General features: G+C 47.4%; 1 protein-coding gene across 4 annotated transcripts in view; it reads right to left on the minus strand.

Annotated features, from left to right (window-relative positions):
- Window positions 1-1,012: 1,012 nt before the first annotated feature.
- The window catches only part of ABTB3 (ankyrin repeat and BTB domain containing 3), a 297,350-nt gene continuing 278,347 nt past the window's right edge, over window positions 1,013-20,015 (minus strand). For 3 of the 4 annotated variants that reach the window (XM_019642633.1, XM_019642631.1, XM_019642634.1), the window contains 5 exons: window positions 16,784-16,886; window positions 14,589-14,670; window positions 11,998-12,066; window positions 10,212-10,325; window positions 1,013-3,199 (listed from right to left, as the gene is read on the minus strand). In XM_019642633.1, the coding sequence (XP_019498178.1) occupies window positions 2,990-3,199; window positions 10,212-10,325; window positions 11,998-12,066; window positions 14,589-14,670; window positions 16,784-16,886 (578 nt within the window). In that variant the 3' untranslated portion in view covers window positions 1,013-2,989. Of the gene's footprint in view, window positions 3,200-10,211; window positions 10,326-11,997; window positions 12,067-13,160; window positions 13,329-14,588; window positions 14,671-16,783; window positions 16,887-20,015 lie in introns of those variants that run through there. The other variant, XM_019642632.1, reaches the window with a different exon arrangement.

Below are 20,015 nucleotides of genomic sequence, written 5' to 3' on the forward strand. Positions count from 1 at the left end.
CCAGCAGCCACCGTGAGTGGCCGTCCAGAAGCCGGCGACTGATGTGCCTCGCCCGGGAAGAGCGCAATGATGGTGCCAACTTGGGCCAGTGAAGCAATATCCTCCACAACTAGACTGAAGAACAAAAGGAAAGCAACTTGTCTGTTCCCCTTCCCCCAGTTCCCCAATAAAAATATTTAAAAAAACCCAAAAACAGTGAGATATCACCTCACACTTGTTAGAATGGCTATTATCAAAAAGTCAACAAACAGCAAGTGTTGGCAAAGATGCGGAGAAAAGGGAACCCTTGGGCACTGTTGGTGGGACTGCGAATTGGTGCAGCCACCATGGAGATTCCTCAAAAACTAAAAATAGTTCTAACATATGACCCAGCAATTCTACTTCTGGGTATTTATCTGAGAAAACAAAAACACTAATTTTAAAAGATACATGCACCCCTATGTTCACTGCAGCATCATTTATAATAGCCGAGATATGGAAACAACCTAGGTGTCCATCAATAGATGAATGGATAAAGAAGATGTGGACACACACACACACACACACACACACACACACACACAGAATGGAATACTACTCAGCCATAAAAAAGACGAAATATTGCCATTTGGGACAACATGGGTTGACCTAGAGGGTATTATGCTAAGTGAAATAAGTCAGACAGAGAAAGACAAGTACTATATGGTTTCACTTACATGTGGAATCTAAAAACAAAACAAAACAAAGGCAGAGTCATAGAAACAGACCAAAGGGACGGTTGCCAGGAGGGAGGGTGTGGGGGAAGGGTGAAAAAAGGTGAAGGGGAATACAGTCAATAATATTGTGATAGGTTTGCACAGTGACAGATGATCACTAGGATTAGTGGGGTGATCACATTGTAAGGTATAAAACCATCGAATCACTATGTTGTACACCTGAAAGTAATATACCTAATATAACATTGTATACCAACTATACTTAAAAATATTTTTTTATAAAAAGAGCTCACTCGTATATACAAAGGATGCGCGGCTTGGGAAAATCATTTCTTTTAATGAGAGAGAAAGCACATCAAACTATAACAGAAGCCCATCAGGAGTTGCCACCATACAAGTCAATGCCCAGAGGCCCTGAACTAGCATTACACATTCACAGGGAAGTCAGTCGCGGTGGAGAAACATCCACACAGCGTCTCTGAGGACATGGAGGAGGCAGGAGACAGCGGCGAGTCACGCAGGTGCCGTGTATCTGTAACTTGGACTCTTCTACAGGTTTTTTTTCCCCCCTTCCTCATTTGATGGTAGGGCCTGGGGAGGTTTGCAGGTGACCAAGTAGAAGAGAGGCCTTAGGTATCAACATCACAGAAGAGCCAACACGGAGACAGACGTGGCTCAGGTTCTCCACGGGTCACACCCATGAAACAGGGACATGGACATCTGTCCTCTGAACAGTGGCTCAGGGAGCAAATACGATGGATGAACAGCAGCTCCTTTCACACATAGGGTCTGCGCACAACTTCCCAAAGGCATGCTAGGAAATAAGTTTATCAACGAAAACTGTGCCATCTCAAAGGGTAAAAGTCATTCTCCTAGTTTTTACTGCGCGTGGCCTAGGTTTCAAATGAAAGGACAAGGAGAAAGGCAGCAACTCAAAAATTATTTGGACTATTGTGGCACTTCACCAATCTCTTTTGCTTATAATATATATGGCAGAGCAAACGAAACCCTGTCGATATAAACTTTCATTATAGATAACCCTATACTGTACACTCTCAGAATACACAAAGACTCCATCCTATCATACAGGTTTCATCTTTAAAAATAATCTAACATAGTCATAGTCTCTGGCTAGTAACAAACTATTAACATCTTCTGAGAATACAGAGAAAACTCTGGGATTAATAGTAAATTCTCTGACGTGCTCCCCCCCCACCCCCCATTCAGCATCATCCAAGAACACATTTCTGCAAAAGCATCCCAGAATCATTCGTAATTAGGAAAAGACATGGGGTATGTTTGTTTCACCAAATGGACTTTTAGCAAGAAGTGATGGAACATTTTTACCTTGGCAAAAAATGAAGCACAAACATAACATTTCACAGGTTCGGGCCCATGCAAATGCATGTTTTGTTATGTGGGGCTATTTTATTCTCACCCCAAAACCACGATTAGCATGCAGCTTGGTTTCAACTATTGAGTTAGAGATAATTATTGGCAGTGCACCTCTTTTGTGTAACCATGATCACTAAGGCAAGATTATTTCACCTTGTATAGATTATCAGCAATATTTTGTCAGATGCAGGTTTATACAGTGTGGACCTGTGACTTACTGTGTTTTTTTGTTTTTTTTTTAAAGAAAAAATATAACCTCAAAACACAGATCCCTAAACACAATTCAGTTGAAAATGAACTGTTATGCCTTTAGAAATATATTTTAAACTACAAGGCTGCCCTGTTTTGGTAAGTTTTTTTTATGAACATTTTAAAAAGCTCCCACCCCTAAAAATTTGTCAAATTATTTCTTCCTTTATCGGTAACAGTCTCACCCATCTGCTACCACGGTTGACTCTTGCTGAACTGTAGCTACCAAGTTCTTAATGTGTAACACGATGCTCTTCAGGGTCAGTCAGTGCAGGTAAGTTCTCCAGCTGTCAACCTGGAACCCCAGCGACCTTTAGTTCCCAATCCATCCATTTGACAGCGGTCCCCGTAATGGGTGCTCAACTACCCCGGCGTGCTTTCTGATGGCGTTAGCTTGGCTGCCCCGTGTTGACCTTCAAGCTCTGGGCCCAGCTGTGCTCTGATCTGTAGACCAGTGAACGTCCTTTGTTTTTTTTCAACAGGAACACATAGGACCTGAATTTGCTTATTTAAGGGAAGCTGAGGCAGTAGAGGCAGCTCCGTGGGCCCAGCCAAAAAACAGACGCCAGGTGAAATTTGTATGTTTGTATGAAGCCAATGCAGCAGGAGAACTGGAAAGTCCCCGGGGAGCATTCCCTGCACTGGACATTTCATACAACGGAACCTTTGGACGAGGACAAGTGGATGGACTGAATCCTGACGGCCAACGTCCTCTGTAAGTCCTGGAGCACGTCGTGGCCTGTTCCCTCGCCATTTTTGTCGTACAGGAGCTGCTTGAACGCTTCGTTTTCAATGAGGACCATCATGTTTTTGAGGAAGTAGCCTTCACAATATGCTGAGAGCTCTGTGACGCCGAGAAACTGCAGAGTGAAGAGGAAGCAGGAGATGGTTATGTTTCTGAAATGCACCCGATGGCTTTCATATAGAATAATGGCGGATACCTATGAAGGTAGAGTGACTGCAGAAAAGGCCCCGAGTCTCCACCCTTTGCTGTGTTCACTCATGGGACAGGACTCCACAGCTCCTCGCATCAAAGGGTTGGAGTCTGTTTCTCCATCGCGTGGCCCTGTCATCTGCTCAGGCCAACAGAACATGGGACAAGTGAGAGTCGCCAGTTCTGAGTTAGATTCAAGTGGTTGTGTGTGCTTCTGGGCTCTCTCTCAGAACCCTGCCTCTGCCATGAACATGAGCCCAAGCCTGTCTGCTTAGATTGTAGCGGTTCTCAACCTGTGGGTTGTGACCCCTTTGGGGGTCGAATGACCCTTTCACAGGGGTCGCCTAAGACCATTGGAAAACAAAAAGATATTTACATGACGATTCATAACAGTAGCAAAATTACAGGTATAGAGTAGCAATGAAAATAATTTTATGGTTGGGGGTCACCACAACATGAGGAACTGTATTAAGGGGTCACGGCATTAGGAAGGTTGAGAACTGCTGGCTTAGAGGGTGACTGACCACATGAGGACGAGTGGAGTCAACCCAGCTGTCCCAGCTGAAACCAGCGACAGAGTCCAGCCAGCCACAGCTGACAAGTCAGCTGACCTCAGAATCAAGGCCCGCTGAGACCAGAAGAAACTTCCAGCCTTCCCCTCAACTCATATGCTAAATAAGGGCTCACTGCTTTAGCCACTGGGTTTTGTGTTTCTTTGTAGCACTACAGGTCACTGGCACACGAGTGGAGTCGCAGACACAGTTCTAATTAAATTAACTCATTTAATTCTCACAACAATCCTATGCTTGGGCACTGCCTACCTACTCCCTGCATTTAGGGCGGTGGTTCTCAAGCAGGGGTGGTTTTGCCTCCCAGGGGACATTTGGAAAAGTCTAGAGATATTTTTGGTTGTCGCCACCAGGGTGGTGGTGGTGGTGGTGTGTGTACTACTGGCATCTAACGGGTAGAAGCCAGGGGGGCTGCTGGACGTCCCATGACACATAGGAAAGCGCCCACCGTGAAGAGTTATGCAGCCCCAGCTGTTAGTAGTGCTGAGGTTGACAACCTGATGTACAGACACAGATCCTGAGACTAAACCAATACGGAGAGGACTCTGTTGACTCGGCTCGCCATTATAAGCCCAAGCAGAGGGCTTCGCAGACGGTAGATATTTAATAAGTATGTGATGAATGTGTGAATGAACAGTTAACTCTCCGAGTAATGAAACTAACAGCAAACATTTATTGAGAGCTTACGATTTGCCGGGCCCCATATGAAGGCATTTCACATGCCTCATCCCATTCTATCCTCAGATTTCCTTGAGGCAGGTATTATTACCACCTCCAATGTACAGATGAGGGGATGGAAGCAAGACAGTAAGTTATAAAAATCCACACATCACGTCAAGGGCAGAACTAGGAACTGAGTCCTGGTAATTCAAGTCCTTCAGGCGGTGCTTAACCCTGAGGATGACTGACTCCAGTCTGATGCCATTAATCAGAGCGTAGGTGTTTAACCTCACAGGCATGCTTGGTGGAGGAATTCATGTTTGAGATGCAGAAGCTAATGTGGATATACTTGTCTTCAGACCTTTTCTACAGTTTTCAAAGCTTGTAGGTCTCTCTATTATAATGAACCGGATGCTCAGACATTGGTTGCTAAGTGCTCCTTGAGATGACATCCTGCTGCTTTATTTAGATGCTGAGTCATCCTTCTGAACACGCTAATATTCTGTCCTAATTTAGACCAGAGATGCGTTTGAACTTGTTAGACGTGGAATAGTGGGATGATGAAGAGGCAGTGCTGACAGGGCTATGGTGGAGTGAGCTGGAAGACTTGGATTCCAGCTGGGACTCCCCAACCTTCCTGAATATGTGACCAGGGCTGGGTCACTTGACCTCTGGCTTTAGGTTTCTCACTTTCAAAAATGGGAATTATGACTCCTGCAACACAGACCAGTTGGTGGGATTCAATGGAATATGATTTGTGGCAGGACTCTTGTCATCTGTCACACTCTGAGGAGGCTTCCGTAGCTAAGAGAGGGGGGGTTCTGAAATCTGTCGCTCACTAGCCACCTGATGTTGGGCAAGTTATCTAATCTGTATGCCTCGGTATTCCTATCTGTAAACGGGGGCCGTAACAACCAATAAACTGTTTTTTGGGATTAAATGAGATAATACACGGGGTGTTCAGAATGCTGACTGTAACCAGCCCTCACTCAAAGCTAGTTGTTATTATACACGTCAACTATTTATAATTATTATTCTCCTTCTCAATAACTTGTATCCAGTGACCCAAGTGTATAAAGTAAGCAGCTAGGTTGTGGTAAGAGGAGTTGACAGTATCTACAGAACCTAGCTCAGCTAACTGGCCTGTAACCTTGAACTTACCTTGAGCTCACTGAGTCAACAGCCCAACTGTCTGCATAAAAACCTTGTGCAACCAACTCAACAACAAAGCAACCGGATTAAAAAAATGGGCAGAGGATCTGAACAGACATTTTCTAAGGAAGACACATACATGGCCAACAAGCACAAGAAAAGATGCTCAACATTACTGATTATTAGAGAAATGCAAATCAAAACCACAATGAGGTATTGCCCCACACCTATTAGAATAGCTATTGTCAAAACGACAAGAAATAAGTGTTGGAGAGGATGTGGAGAAAACAGAACCCTCAAACACTGCTGACATTGTAAATTGGTGCAGCCACTATGGAAAACAGTATGGAGGATTCTCATAAAATTAAAAAGAGAATTACCATATGATCTAGCAATTCTACTTCTGGCTATTTATTTGAAGAATATGAAAACACTAATTCGAAAAGATACCTGCTCCTCTATGTTCACTGCAGCATTATTTAAAATAGCCAAGATATGGAAGCAACCTAAGTGTCCATCAACAGACAAATGGATAAAGAGAGTGTGGTACATATATACAATGGAGTATTGCTCAGCCATAAAAAAAGATGAAATATTGCCATTTGGGACAACATGGATAAAGCTTAAGGTTTTATTATGCTAAGTGAAATAAGTCAGACAGAATAGGATAAAGATAGTATGATTTCACTCACATATGGGATATAAAACAAAAAAGAAACAAAGGAACAAACAAAACAAATGAAAAACAAACGCATAGATACAGGCAACAGATTTGTGGTTACCAGAGGGGAAAGCAGCTTGGGGGATGATAAAATGGTTTAAAGGGGGGTCAACTGTATGGTGAGGAATGGAAACTAGAATATGGGTGGTGAGCACGCTACAGTATATACACACATTGAATTATAATGTTGTACGCCTGAAACTTATATAAGGCTATTAACCAATGTTACCACACAAAAAGTAATGATTCTTCCAAAGTGCTTGAACAAACAAACAAACAACAGTGTGCAATCTTGTGCAAGTCAAATTGCCTCTCTGGGTTTGTTTCCCAAGCTACAAAATGAGGGGCGTGGCCTAGAGGCAACCATGCTGTGCCATGCATTTAGGACGTGGACACACCAGGTAATTCTGTGGTCTGCGAGGGAATGGCGACACTACACCAGACACCTGCCTGTCTGCACACAGCTAATTATTGACAGAACTGGGACTGGCGCGCTCATCTCCTAGACCAATGGTTGACAAACTACAGGCCTATGGGCCAAATCTGGCCTGGCGCCTGCTTTTGCAAATAAAGCTTTATTGGAACACAGCCACACCCATTCATTTACATATTTCCTGGGGTTGCGTTGGCACTACAATAGCAGAACTGAGTAAGTCCAAAAGGGATTGCATGGCCTTTGTGAACATACCAGGGATGTCAAAAAAACGTATACAAGTGGACATTGTGGTCAGTGTTGCTCAAGCAGTAGTTCGCCGTCATCAGAAATGTCTGGACGCTGTTGGTAACCACTTTGAGCACCTCTTGTAATTGCAGAAGTCAAACGTGACCTGTATGCATCTTTTGTTATTGGTATATATTGAGTATTACAATTTTAATACAGCTTTTTTCTTTCTTAACATGTGTATTCATATAGTTTGGCACCCTCTGGATTTATCTGGCCCAAGTTTGTTGATCCCTGGCCTGGACTATAATTTTTTCAAGGGCAGAGACCAAGGCTCACTAATTTCTTATTCTGACGAATAGAGTTCCTGGTAAACAGTGGGTGCTCAATAAACACTAGTGAATGAGAATCCCCTGTGTTCCAAACCTGTGTTCTTATCATCACGGTGCACTGTTGAGCTCATTGTATTAGCTTAGATTCAGATTGATGGACTAGCTTGTTCTTTTACTCAAGCTGAAAGATAGCCTGAAAGGGCCATCAGAAGCCCCAGGGCCTCTTTTTTATAACTGAATAGCCCGGGACAGCTTTGCTAGTTAAAGGATGGTGAAGCCATGCATTTATGGGCTGGGTTTCTCCTCTGTACAAACTCCCACAGCTGTCTCAGTTAGATGTAGTATCGAGGCCTTGCTGACATTTGGAACATGGCTGTTAGCATCTAAAATGCCTGCGTTTCCTGGGGTTACAAACCCAATGTTGGTTTCTTTCTCTTCGGTTTCTTTTACTAAATCAGCCTCCATCTGCAGCACAATCTGTCAGTAATAGAAGCCACAGGGCAGGCCATCATTAGCGGGTGCTCCAGTATCCATAGCACAGAGGAAGCAGAGCACAGAAAGGACAGGGGTGCTGGCACTGCCCTTCCTCCACGTACATATCATGAAGGGCAGACATTTGCATTGGCAACACTCCAGGATGTGACCTGGGTGGCCGAGGCTGGTGTCTGCAAGAGGCAAAGCTCTGGCTGCAAAGGTACATACGTGAGAGAGACATTTCTCTGCCACAGGTGTTCTAAGCCTGTAGCACAAACATGCTCCCAGCTACTGCATGGGGCTGCATTTGTAAATAACAAGATAGCTACAGAAGCTGCCTGCCAACGAGCCCAAAGTGATTCAAACGGGATTCTAGAATGCAGCCCTTACTGCCAAGGGGACGGGCCACAGCAAAACCACTGAGGACGTGGGGTTCGCAGGGCAGTTTGAGTGTCCATGGCCGGGGGGTGGGGTGGGGAAACACAGACTAATCAGGTTCTCTTCCTGTGGATAGACTCTCTGGATGCTTTTCTGAAAATTAATCAGTTTAAGATAAATAAAAAAAAAATTGTGTCCTGAGAAACCAAATTTTGGTAAAATCCGAAAGAGAGAGAGAGAGAGAGAGAGAGAGAGAGAGAGAGAGAGAGAGAGAGAGAGAGAGAGAGAAGAAAGCCTGACTGTAGTTTTTGATTTATTGATGACCAATCAGAAAATATTTTTTGAGAATCAAGGATTATTGAAAATATTTCAAATGTTTTTTAGGCCAGAGAGTAAACACAAGGTTAAGAACCTGTGCTTTGGAGTGAGATAAATCTAGGTTTATGCTTCTGGGTATATACCCCAAAGAACTGAAAGCGGGGACTCAAACAGATATTTGTCCGTCTAAGTTCATAGCAGCATTATTCACAAGAGCCAAAAGGTGGGAGCAACCCAAGTGTCCATCGATGGATGAATTATAAACACAATATGGTCTATACATACAATGGGATATTATTCAGTCTTAACGTTAATTCTAACACATGCTACAACATGAGTGAATCCTGAGGACACTGTGCTAAGTGAAATGAGCCAGTCACAAAGGGACAAATGCTGTATGATTGCACTTACATGAGGTACCTAGAATAGTCCAATTCATTGAGATAGAGAGTAGAATGGTGGTTTCCAGGGGCTGGGTGGAGAGGGAAATGGGGAGTTAATTGTTTAATGGGGACAGAGTTTCCGTTTGGGGAGATGAAAAGTTCTGGAGATGGACGGTGGTGATGGTTGCACAACAATGTGAATGTATTTAATGCCACTGAATGGTACACTTAGAATTAGTAAAAATGGTAAATCCCACGTTATGTATATTTTACCACAATAAAAAGAGTAGCAGCTGTGTGACCTTAAGCAAGTTACTTCACCGCTCTGTGCCTCAGTTACCTTATTATGACATGGGACTAACGATAGCATTTTGTAAAAGGCTTTGTGGTGAGGATTTAAAAAGATGGTGCACCAAGGCTCTTAGCACGGGTGCCCGCACATTGAAAGGGCTCACTGGTGGTTGGCTTAAGACAGAAAATGACATCGCAAATGCAACTTGAATTTTCCCAAGGAAGAATGAAAGCGTTATTCACATCAGTTGTCACTCTACAGAGCTGTGGAGATGGGAGGCAAGGATACTGTGCTCCAGTTATACAGAAGAAAAGTTTCTGTTTGTTTTAAATTAATTCCTGATCTTATTTCATTCTTTCTTCCTAGCAAATGTTAATCCCCCAACCTGAGCCCATAAAACAAAATGAAGTGGCATTTGGCCAAATTATTTTAATCCTCTTGGTCCCAGTATCCCTGCTTGTAGAATGAATTGGGGGAAACCAGTGGTTCCTGCAAACAACTGAAATGAAGACTGGCCTTAGGGTTGAAGTCACCACAGTCGCTCTGAGACCTTGTTCAAAATATAGACTGTTGGGCCCCACCAAAGGGGCATAGCTCTGGCCACGGGATGGGGGTGCTAGACAGAGATCCAAACTCTCTCCAGGTGATTCTGATTAGTAGTCAGGTGTTGGCTCCACCTGTCCATGGATCTCTCCAGGGTTGACAACCTGTTCTCAGCCTTGGCCACACCTGAGACTCACCTGGGAAGCTGGGAAAAACACCTGTTCCCAGGCTGCACCCCCAGAGGTTGATTTAATTGCTCCGTGATAGGTCCCAGGCATAGATTTTAGGGGAGTGTTCAGGTAACTCTCCTGTGCAGCCAGGGCTGGGACCCACGGCTCTAGAATGGCAGTTCTCCCCCTTGAGCGGGCCCAGCCTCTGCTCTCTGCCCTGACTCGGAGTGTCTGTGAAGGAGAAGCCACGGTGTAAGCTTGGGGCAGTGACAGTGGGCTGATTACCTTGGCATGGTTGTAAATATCCACACAGTTGTCCGTGTTGATGCCCTTTGCACAGATAATCTCACAGTGTCGCTGCAATGCCTCCAGCTGGAAAAATTTAGCCGCCGACAGAAGCTAAAAAGCACAAAAAGAGCTTGTTAGAGGTTGCGGGGGAGGGGAGGAAGGAAAGAAACAACAGTGGTGAGAAAAGTCCTCATCTTCCACAGTGGCGTGCCAAGGTGAAGCGACCAGAAATAGGGTCGGTACGTCACTTTAAAGCACGGAGGTGACACTAGAGGAATAAGACACAGTGATGGAACTCTCATGGGGGAAGATGACAGAGGGGAGGGGTGGAAGTGAACCAAGTTCACGTCTATGATAGCCGGAGGTCAAGCAAAAATGCCTAAAATTGTTCTGTCCAGAACTAAGGGTGAAGGATGTTATTTAGCAAGATGGATACCGATGTGGCCGCTCCCTCTGTTCATCTAGGTATCCACTCAAATATCACCTCCCAGACCACCCCACCTCAGGTCACCTTCCCTCCATCACCATCTATCCCCCTTGCCCTGTTCTTCTCTTCCTCACAGCCCTTCTCACAACCAGACATGATGTCATGCCTGTCGTCCTCCCCAGAGTCTGGGAAGGCAGGTATCTATTCGTTTACATCACTGCTGTACCCCGGCCCTGAGCGTGGCACGTGGCCATGGAGATGCTCAACAGATGTGTGCTGAGAGAGCGACAGGCTTGGGGGAGGGGGAGAAAAAGCTAAAGCAAGAATTCCAGAGTAACGAAAGGATAAACGGGCCACACAATGTGAGTGCACAGCCCTTAGGGCACCCACTATGGGCCAAGTGCTGTTCTCAGCACCTTAGACACAGGGACTCTTAAAATCCTGACAACCCAGTGAGTTAGGTATCATTACCCCCATTTTACAGGTAAAGAAACTGAGGCTCAGAGAGGTTCAATAACCTGTCTCAAGTCACACAGCTCAGAAGGGGCAGAGTCTGAATTTAAACCCAGTCTGGCCCACAGTCCATGTTTTATCCACTGTGTGGGGTCACCTCATGAACCGACTGTGTTCTGACCTCTCAGACCGGGCAGGCACCCTGGACACCAGACACCCGAACGGGGTCCTGGCTGTTTGATCAGGATTATTGGAGTGATTTTGGCTTCTGGTTCAAAGCTCCCAGCTTTGAGTAGGAAAACCAACAAGGGTTCCACTTTTAGAAAAGAGCAGAGGAAATCTTGACCTGGGACAGAGAAGAGCAGGAACAAGTCCTCCCCTGCCCTGGAACAGGCTGAATTACCAAAGCTGACAGCCAACAGGGGACAGCCAAGGTGCCATGCTGTGGGAGGGATGGTCAACATGCGTGAAGCCAGGAGAGCTTGTAATTGGCTCTCGGCTTCCGGTCAGTGGGCAGTACTGTGATCTGAGGAATGTGTTCAGACAATGTAATTCTCTTACAAATGACAAGGGGAAGAAGTCATCAAGGATAGTTCCTGATGCTGTATCTGAGTGCCAGCTGTGCTTGGGGCCTCAGACTCTTCAGTAGATTTCCTTTACCCCACCCTCCAGCGCCAGTTACGTTGGATTTCACTCAGTCGTTACTGAACGGGACAGAGCCAGAGCACCGAGCACCCCAGCCTTCCTGGGGGTGATGAGAAGCCTCCTGTTTGAGTCAAGCAGGATCCCAAGGCCTGCATCCAAATGAAAACCCAACCCAGGTCCCCCAGACCTGCCAATGCGTGCTGGTGATCTGAGTTTACAGAGGTGCCCCCTACCCCAACGACAGGATGAGTTCCTTACCTCCATGATCTCGTTGTTTTTAATGAGAAGTGACTCTGGGCCCCCGTAGTAGAGATACTGCATGACCAGCTGGAAGAAGAGATACAGTAAACAGAGTGTCAATGGCACACCGACACAGTCATCTTAAAGTCTGATTAAAATCAACTTGTTCCCCTAGCGCCTCTCTTTTATAAAAGCCACACCAGTAAGAGCCATAATACTAACTGCCCCGAACATAGGGCCTGTCCACGTGTAAAGCCGTTCTCCATCACGTTATCTCATTTACTCAAGGTTGAGCCGTGGACTTGAAATGCCGCTCCTTAGTGGAGGTCCTAGGGCTGACGGAATTTAAATTGGGCTGTCCCACGCCACCTTCAGACGCTGCCAGCACAAGCCTTTTCTGTAAGGGGACGAAACGAACCGTCATTAGGCTGAACAGCCTGTTTATGGAGTTGTTTTCCTTGGCAGCTGTCGACATGCATGAAGCAGGGGTTCGAATGGCATCCGCAGCCTCCTAGAGGCCCCACGTCCAGGTGCAGCCTCGGCTGAGTCTGGCTCTTGCCCGCCTGTGATGGGGAACAGTCTTGGGGGGGGGGGAGGAAACTCAAAGCAGCTTCATTTACTAAAATTCTTCTGTCAGCATGGAAGTGAAGTGAACAGGCCCTTGGGAGCCTCCTGCTGGGTTGCATTCAGCCCGACTAGGCCTATTTCAAGCCACAAATAAGGCTTTTTTTTTTTTTTTAATGGGGAAGGAGGCGGGTACAAGGAATCGTCCCTGGGGCCTGCTCAATCTTCCCAATTACAGGAGCTTGACGCTAGTGTGGCCAGGAAAACCTCCCCAGTCAAAAGCAATTATAGGCCTTGATTCCTCTGGGCTGTGCCTTCCTGAGGAGGCCACTCATTCAGTGAATCTGCTGAATTTGTTGAGCGGCCCTGCAAGCCAGGTCCTCGTTACGGGAACCTCCCAACCAGCCCCAGCCTCATGGTGCTAAGGGCCCCCTTCCCAAGCACTCCAGAGAGCTGGGGACACAGGCATTTCCCAGCATCTAGCTCAAGCTCCAAGCTCTCATGGGTCTTGGCTTCTTCTCTCCGGCCTGGGTGACTTTTAGGGGGGACCCAAGGCCCCCCAGTAGGGAGGCAGTGAAGAGATTAGGCCTGGGGGTCCGCCAGGCCTGGGTCTGAACCTCGGCTCAGCTGTGATGGTCAGCTGGGGTGTGGGCCACTTCTTTCACTTCTGAGTCCTCCTGTCTGTCAGGTGGGAGAAGAGCTACCTGGAGGGGCAGCTGGAAGGATGGAGAGAGACGATGTGCAGCGGTGGTTCTCAGAGGTGATGCGCCCGCATCATCTAGGTTCTAGTAAGAAATGCAAGTTCTCAGGCCCACCCCAGACGGACAGAATCAGGAATTCCAGGGCTGGGGCCCAGGAATCTGCATTTTAACAAGCATCGCTCCCTGGTCACGGCTAGCCTTGCCTCCTGCTGGTCTCCGAGTTGTCTCATCAACCCTCTTCGAACGTGAGTCTCCCGAGGGCTGGCCTGAGTCTCACCCACTCGTGTACTCTTTCCAGGGCCGTCCTTCCAGAATTGAACCAGAGGAAACAAGGTCCTACTCAGAATCCTATGAACTCCATCCCCAGGACACCCATGTTGGCTTACTAACCCTGGCTGGTGGGAGGACAGCATTGCAGGACCACAATCTCCCCTGCAGGCCTGCCCTGTATGGACGTAAGCAGCCCACCAGTCTTCATTCCCTGGATAAGACTTGGCGCTCTAGAATGGGTTGCAAAGCCAGCTTGGGGGGTGAATTTCTATTTGCTGCAAGGATGTCCTTGTGGGGCAGGACTTACGAATCAGACAGGAAAGAAGGAGGAAAAGGGAAGACTGCTGGGTCCCCTCAGAGATGCCACATAAACCAAAACCCAGCGTTAGCGGTATCGACTTCCCCCAGATGGACAGAGACGTGGTAATGTCATCTGGCCTTTGACAGAGAGACCTTCCTTTCCTAGTTAGGTACATTAGGTTTATGTTAGATTCAGATCAATGTTAAAATGACATTGGATTCCCCAAAGTCCACCGGTTCCCGATCACAATGGTCTCAACCATAGTTCTGGAATTTCATACCTCCCCTCTCTCCGTCCCTCTCCCCCCACATCCCCCCCCCGCCCTTTCTTAAGCCCTAAGCCTTCCTATAGGTCACAAACTTCTCCTCAGCCTTTAATATTTCGGCTTACACCTCATCCAGGAAGCCTTCCCCAGTTTCCCTGGTCTGAGATTCCACAGCACATTGGCTCACCCCTATCTCTCACACACCCCACATTATATAGTACTAGAATTAATTACTCAGTTACCCCCTCTAGACTGAGTCCCCAGGAGAGGACTGTCCTTTATCCTGTGTCCCCAGGTCCCAGCACAGTGTGAGGCACATAGTACGTGCTCAAGTAATGCTGTAGGGGTGAATGGATGGTAAACGGGAAGGGCAGTGTGAGGAGGGCGGGGCCAAAGGTGCAGGAGACTTAGGATCTGGTGCAGTGGCTAAGTCACAGCTCAAGGTCAGGAGGGAAGCAGTTGTGCCCTGCGCCCACTGGCAGTGTTCCAGGCCCCAGCAGGGGCTCACCTGAAAGATGGGGTACTTCACATAGCCAATCTCTATGCAGGTGCTGTCATTTGTTGGTTTGCTGGAGAGGAGCGCTTTGAACCTGAACAAGAACACACAATGAGAGAGAAAAAGACTCACCAACACATCCACAGCTTGCAAGAACCTCGGCGCTTTCATCCTTTCCGATGCTGACATACAACAACGACATATCTATAGGTTTCTTAATTTAACCCTCCCCCCATATGATTCCATAATCCAACTTGAAGTTAAAACTCAACTTAAAAAAAAAAAAGTGTTCATTTCTCACGCAGGTGATTAGAAAATAAAGAATGCCTTTTGACACCCGCTCCCATATTGCAGGGCCCATCGCAAAGGCAGCCTCCTTTATGGAGTCTTGCCTGAGCTCAGGCTTCACATGTTCCTCTAGCGCTCACACCGGTCCTCCCACCACCCACACAGCCTTTGCGCCAAGAGGGTGGGGACTTCCACCGGTTCTGTCTCTGCTTCATTCTCAGAGCCAATGACAGTCTGGACCTGATGCATTGTGGGCATTTAATCAACATCTGTTGAGGACCTATTGATATCCCTACAGCTGAGCTTCTGTCTGGGGTTTTAGATGCACTTTCCTGCCACTGACTCAACTACATGCTCCTTGATGGCAGAGACAATGTCACGGCAACACACTGATACTCAATATACTGGATTGTCGGAAAAGTCATGACGCGTTTTTGCAACGAAAACCACAGAAAAATACGTCATGACTTTTCCGACAACCCAATATTTAGGAATAAGCTCGCTGGGATTTAAAAAATTAAACGTTTAATTTTGAAATAATTATAGATTTACAGAAGAGTTGCAAAGATACTACAGAGTTCCTGTTTACCCTTCCCCCAATGTTAATTAACATCCTACACAGCCACGGTACCTTTGTCAAAACTGAGAAATTAACATCGGTAGGTACAATGTTGACTTGGGTTTTCTATTGTCACAACCGAGAGCTATGCAAGAGACAACGTTTTTCTTGTGGTGGCAAAACAGACACCTGGGGTTTGTGTTTGGTTGTGGTGGGGGGAGGGCACTGTGAATGCCAGGATGCTTTTAGGGTTCATGAAGTGCTCGTCACACACATTCCTTAGCAAGCTTCCCGGAAGTGGATTCCGCTCTGGGTTCCCAGTGTCCTCTGCTCACCCTGGTAGCCTCCTCCTCTTTTCAGCATCATTCTCCCCTCTGCCCAGCTTCACGCATGCTGTTCAGGTCCCTGGATAATGTGGTTCTAAATGGTCAACCGCATCTCATCTCAACTCGAAAGGAGGGGAAGGGCAGGGGCAGAGCTGGCAGGAGGGTGTTATACTGTTGCCAACTCCACAGAGAGGAAAAAGTAAGATTCAGGACCTGTGTATGTTGGTGGCTTATCCCAAAGTCCCCCGATATTTGGAGAGCAGGTCCACCGTGGCCGTTGTGTATGAGGTTTCAGGTTGTTCGCTGCCTGAGGCACCTGGCTGAGGGAGCTAAAATGCAACCCACGCTCTGCCCCACACATGCTGCGTCTGCCTAGAAAAACAGGCGCCTTGACTAAGTCACACGAAGGTGCTGCTGTTTACGCCGGTGGCTGTCCTGTATGGATTTTGTTTTTATTGTAAGTAAAAAAAAACATGTAACAAAATGTATTTACCATCTTAACCATTTTCAAGTGTACCGTAATGTTACGTCTAGTCACACTGTTGTGCAACCAATCTTTAGCGCTTACTCTGTGACCATTAAACACTAACTCTCCATTCTCCCCACCCCCAGCCGCTGGCAACCACCATTCTATTTTCTGTCTCCGTGAATTTGACTGCTCATATAAATGGAATCATACAGTATTTGTCTGTGACTGGCTTATTTTACTTCATATAACATCCCCGAGGTTCGTGTGTGTTGTAGCATGGGTCAGAAATGCCCTTCTTTTTAATGCTGAATAATATATGTACATACCACACTGTCTCTTATCTATTCATCCACGATGGACGCCTGGGTTGCTTCTACGTTTTGGCTACTGTGAATCATGTTGCTGTGAACACGGTGTACACAAGCCCTGTACACTCTTGAATCCTTGATTTGGAGAAGATAACCTGCCAGTCTAGTGGAGACACCACCAAACTTGAACTTCAGAGAACAGTCATAGCAGCGGCCACACTCATAATTCAGCTGCTTTCCCAAGCCATGACACATACCTTGGAGAGGCTGTAAACAACAGCACTTTGTGAGCATAAAATGGTCTTCCTTCTACCAGAAAGGTGACATCAGACATTTCTTTATTGTTGAGGAAGTGAGGATCTAGAGCAGGAAGGGGAAAAAAGAAAGCTTTAGCGGAGAGAAGGGTGAAGCTTAGATCCCTCTTTTGGAAAGAGTCACGAAGAGCTGACAGATGATAAAATACTCACTGGTGAGAGAGTGCCCAAACAGGAGCTAGATCAGTCAAAGGAAACACTCAGATCGCTGAAACTGTTTTTCACAGGACATCTTCATAGCTTATTCGTGATTCAAAGTAGCGTTTCCCCATAGAAGACTCACTCACAGCCTGAGTTCAGACGACTTTCAGGTGTGAAAGGTGAACACCCGCCCTCTTTGCCTGTAAGAGCGTCAGTGGCCTCACCTTTGCTCCTCCTTCTTGGGCTCAGCGTCCTCCCTGCCTGAGGAATTGGTTGAGAAAAGCTGCCCCTTTTCAACCGTGTTCCAGGTGATTCAAAATCTAAGCCCTTCTTTCCCTGGGCAGGTGGCAAATGAGCCACTCCCCTGCCGTCATCTCCAATGATAACAAGATCTAACTAGTGCGTACTGAGCACTTACAATGGGCCAGGCACCGTGCAAGCTGGCACTGACCTATGTAAGCTCATTCAACCTGGGAGACAGGGACCAATGTCAGGTGTTTAGATGAGATAACTGAGGTGCACAGAAGTGAGGGCGACTGGCTGACGCTTGTGACAGGTGGATTTGAATGCAGACACTCTGATGGGAGGGCCTGCTTTGTTGAGCACTAGGGTCCCCTCATTTGTCTATCATTTTAGCCATGTAGGCTTGGGGCTGCTGAAAGTGCCAGTCTGTCCTCTGCCCGGCACTTCTGCCAACACCCCCCACCTGTACCCCTACCAGGCTCCACCTCGTTCAGTCTCTAAGTGTGTCCCAACCTCGGCAAGAAGGCAAGGTGACTGTGACCTCTGGTGGTTTCTGTTAGCTCACCCACCGTTAGTTCACTGGAGCTGCGTGCCCCGGGGTGGACCTTTATGAGTCTTCAATTGAAGATTATTCCAGTTCCGGAGGCTGGGGACCCACCGCATTCCCAACTCAGGTGAAAAAGAGCAAAATGCTCCTTGTCCGGTGCCTCTCGTCCCTGTGAATGGCACTGCCATCTACCAGGTGCCCAAGCTAGGGACCCAAAGGCAGCAACAGGACACTCGCCTCTGCTGGGCTCACTCAGATCTAGTCCACCACAAACATTGTTCTTTCTTCCTCCTAAATGTTTCTCAGGTCCCCCATTGCTCTCCATTCCCTCAGCCACTGCCCTCCCTAGAGCTACATTATCTCTTGTCTGGGACCTACAGGAGCCTCTGTGGGTCTCTGCCTCCACTCTTGGTCCCCTCAGTCAGAGCCATCCTTCCTACAGACAGGTCTGATCACACCCCTCCTCTGCTATCCGCCGTTCAATAGCTCCCCAGTCGGGATTCAGCAAGGCTCCTGTGATTGGCACCTGCTGCCTTCTCCCGCCTCTCCCCAGTCACAGTCTCCTGTCAAACTGCATGTGTGCTTGAGCCACAGGGGGTTGTTTTCATTTCCCCATCGGTGCTATGTGCTCTGTCACCTCCGGGCCTCTGCACATGCTGCTCCTTTTACCTAGAACACTCTTGCAGCCCCTTCCAAACTTGGCACACTTCTATGTAGTCTTCAAGCTTCAGCGCACCCTCTTAGCCGTGCCTGATCCCACCACCCATCTCAGGCTGACCGAGCGTCCTCCAGCTGTGCTCTCGCAGCACCTGTACTGTCCCTGGTATCGCCTCATCACTGCAGCGTATCCACTCTATTTGTCTGCCTCTCCCTGCGCCATGCATGCTCGGGAAGGCAGGACCTTACCTGTCCTTTTCACATCCTTTCCTCTGTGTCTAGCACAGACAGGTGGTAAAGTATAGAGTAAGAGTGTGGGCTCTGAAACGAGACATCTCAGCTGTGTGACCTTGGGCACGTTCTTGAACCACTCTATGCCTCTGTCTTCCCTTCTGTCAAACGGGAATGGTAATACCCATTATACACCTACATTGCAGAGTTGCAGTGAGCACCCGATGAATTGATATAAAGCACTTAGCAAATTGGCTGACATACGGTCTGTACAGAAACATGACCACTATAGTAGATGCTCCATGAATTGTTTTTGGAACGAATGAAAGAATGCCTGGCCCTTGGTTCAGTCTTGCTCTCGGAGCCTGCTGAGGACATCAGGCCCCTTCTTAGCCAGGGGACCTGCTTGCCGTGGACAGGCCCTTCCTCAGGGGTTAAACGTCTGTCCTGAAATCAAACTCGAGCTGCTTCGTACGACTGGATTTAGGCTGTCCTAGCCCACTGAGGGCAGGCCAACCCCGCTGGATTCCTGGGGGCCATGACCCCCCAGCTGTTGGGCCCACCCTGTCTGACCGTACCTTGGACCTGGCCTGGCCCATTTTTGCCCAGATCCTGCTGTAACTTGGACCCAGCACTGGTCTTCGTGGATGCTTCTCCTCCCCCTCAGCCCTCAGAGGCGGGACGGCCCCTCAGTCCCTGAGCTGCCCCAGACGGTGGTCCTGGTGGTCCTCCTGTCTTCTCTGTCAGCCCATATCGCTTCGTCACATCTTCCCAGGAAGAAGTTTTAATTTAAAACATCAAAAAGGCATACAAAGTCAAAATCACCTGTAATCCCACTATCTTTAACATTTTTTATTAAAAAGACCCCAAAACGTCTAGAACTATCCAGGTAAAGGGAAGAGAGGCCACAGGAGAAGGCCTCAGAGGTGACTAAAACTCCCTTGTCCACTTGCTTTCAGGACTGTTAATTCGGGGTGGCTTTCTCCCTCTCCCCAGCTACCTGCTGCCCGCCTCCACTCCGTGTCTCACTCCCACTGTCCACCTCCAACCAGCTCCACTCCTGTTTCCCAGATCGCTCCTACTTCTTCTCCCTTTCGCTTTTTACATTCTCTCCCAGAATTCACTGGGATGGCAAGGGGATAATGTACAAAAATATCAGGCACGTGCTCAGCAGTTTGCCTGAGTTCCTGCCACTCGCGGGTGTTTCACAGTGAGCTTGTTTCTCTCATTTACATGACCTGCCTGGCCCCATAGAGATGCCAGGTTGGGACCCTTGTCACTAATCATTCTTATCTTTCCTTTAAGGCAGGTCCCTAAAGAACAACTGTTTGGCAAACTAGTTATCCTAGCTTGAAA

Source organism: Hipposideros armiger, unplaced genomic scaffold (genome assembly GCF_001890085.2).
Source record: "Hipposideros armiger isolate ML-2016 unplaced genomic scaffold, ASM189008v1 scaffold_71, whole genome shotgun sequence".
In the NCBI taxonomy this organism is placed as follows: domain Eukaryota; kingdom Metazoa; phylum Chordata; class Mammalia; order Chiroptera; family Hipposideridae; genus Hipposideros; species Hipposideros armiger.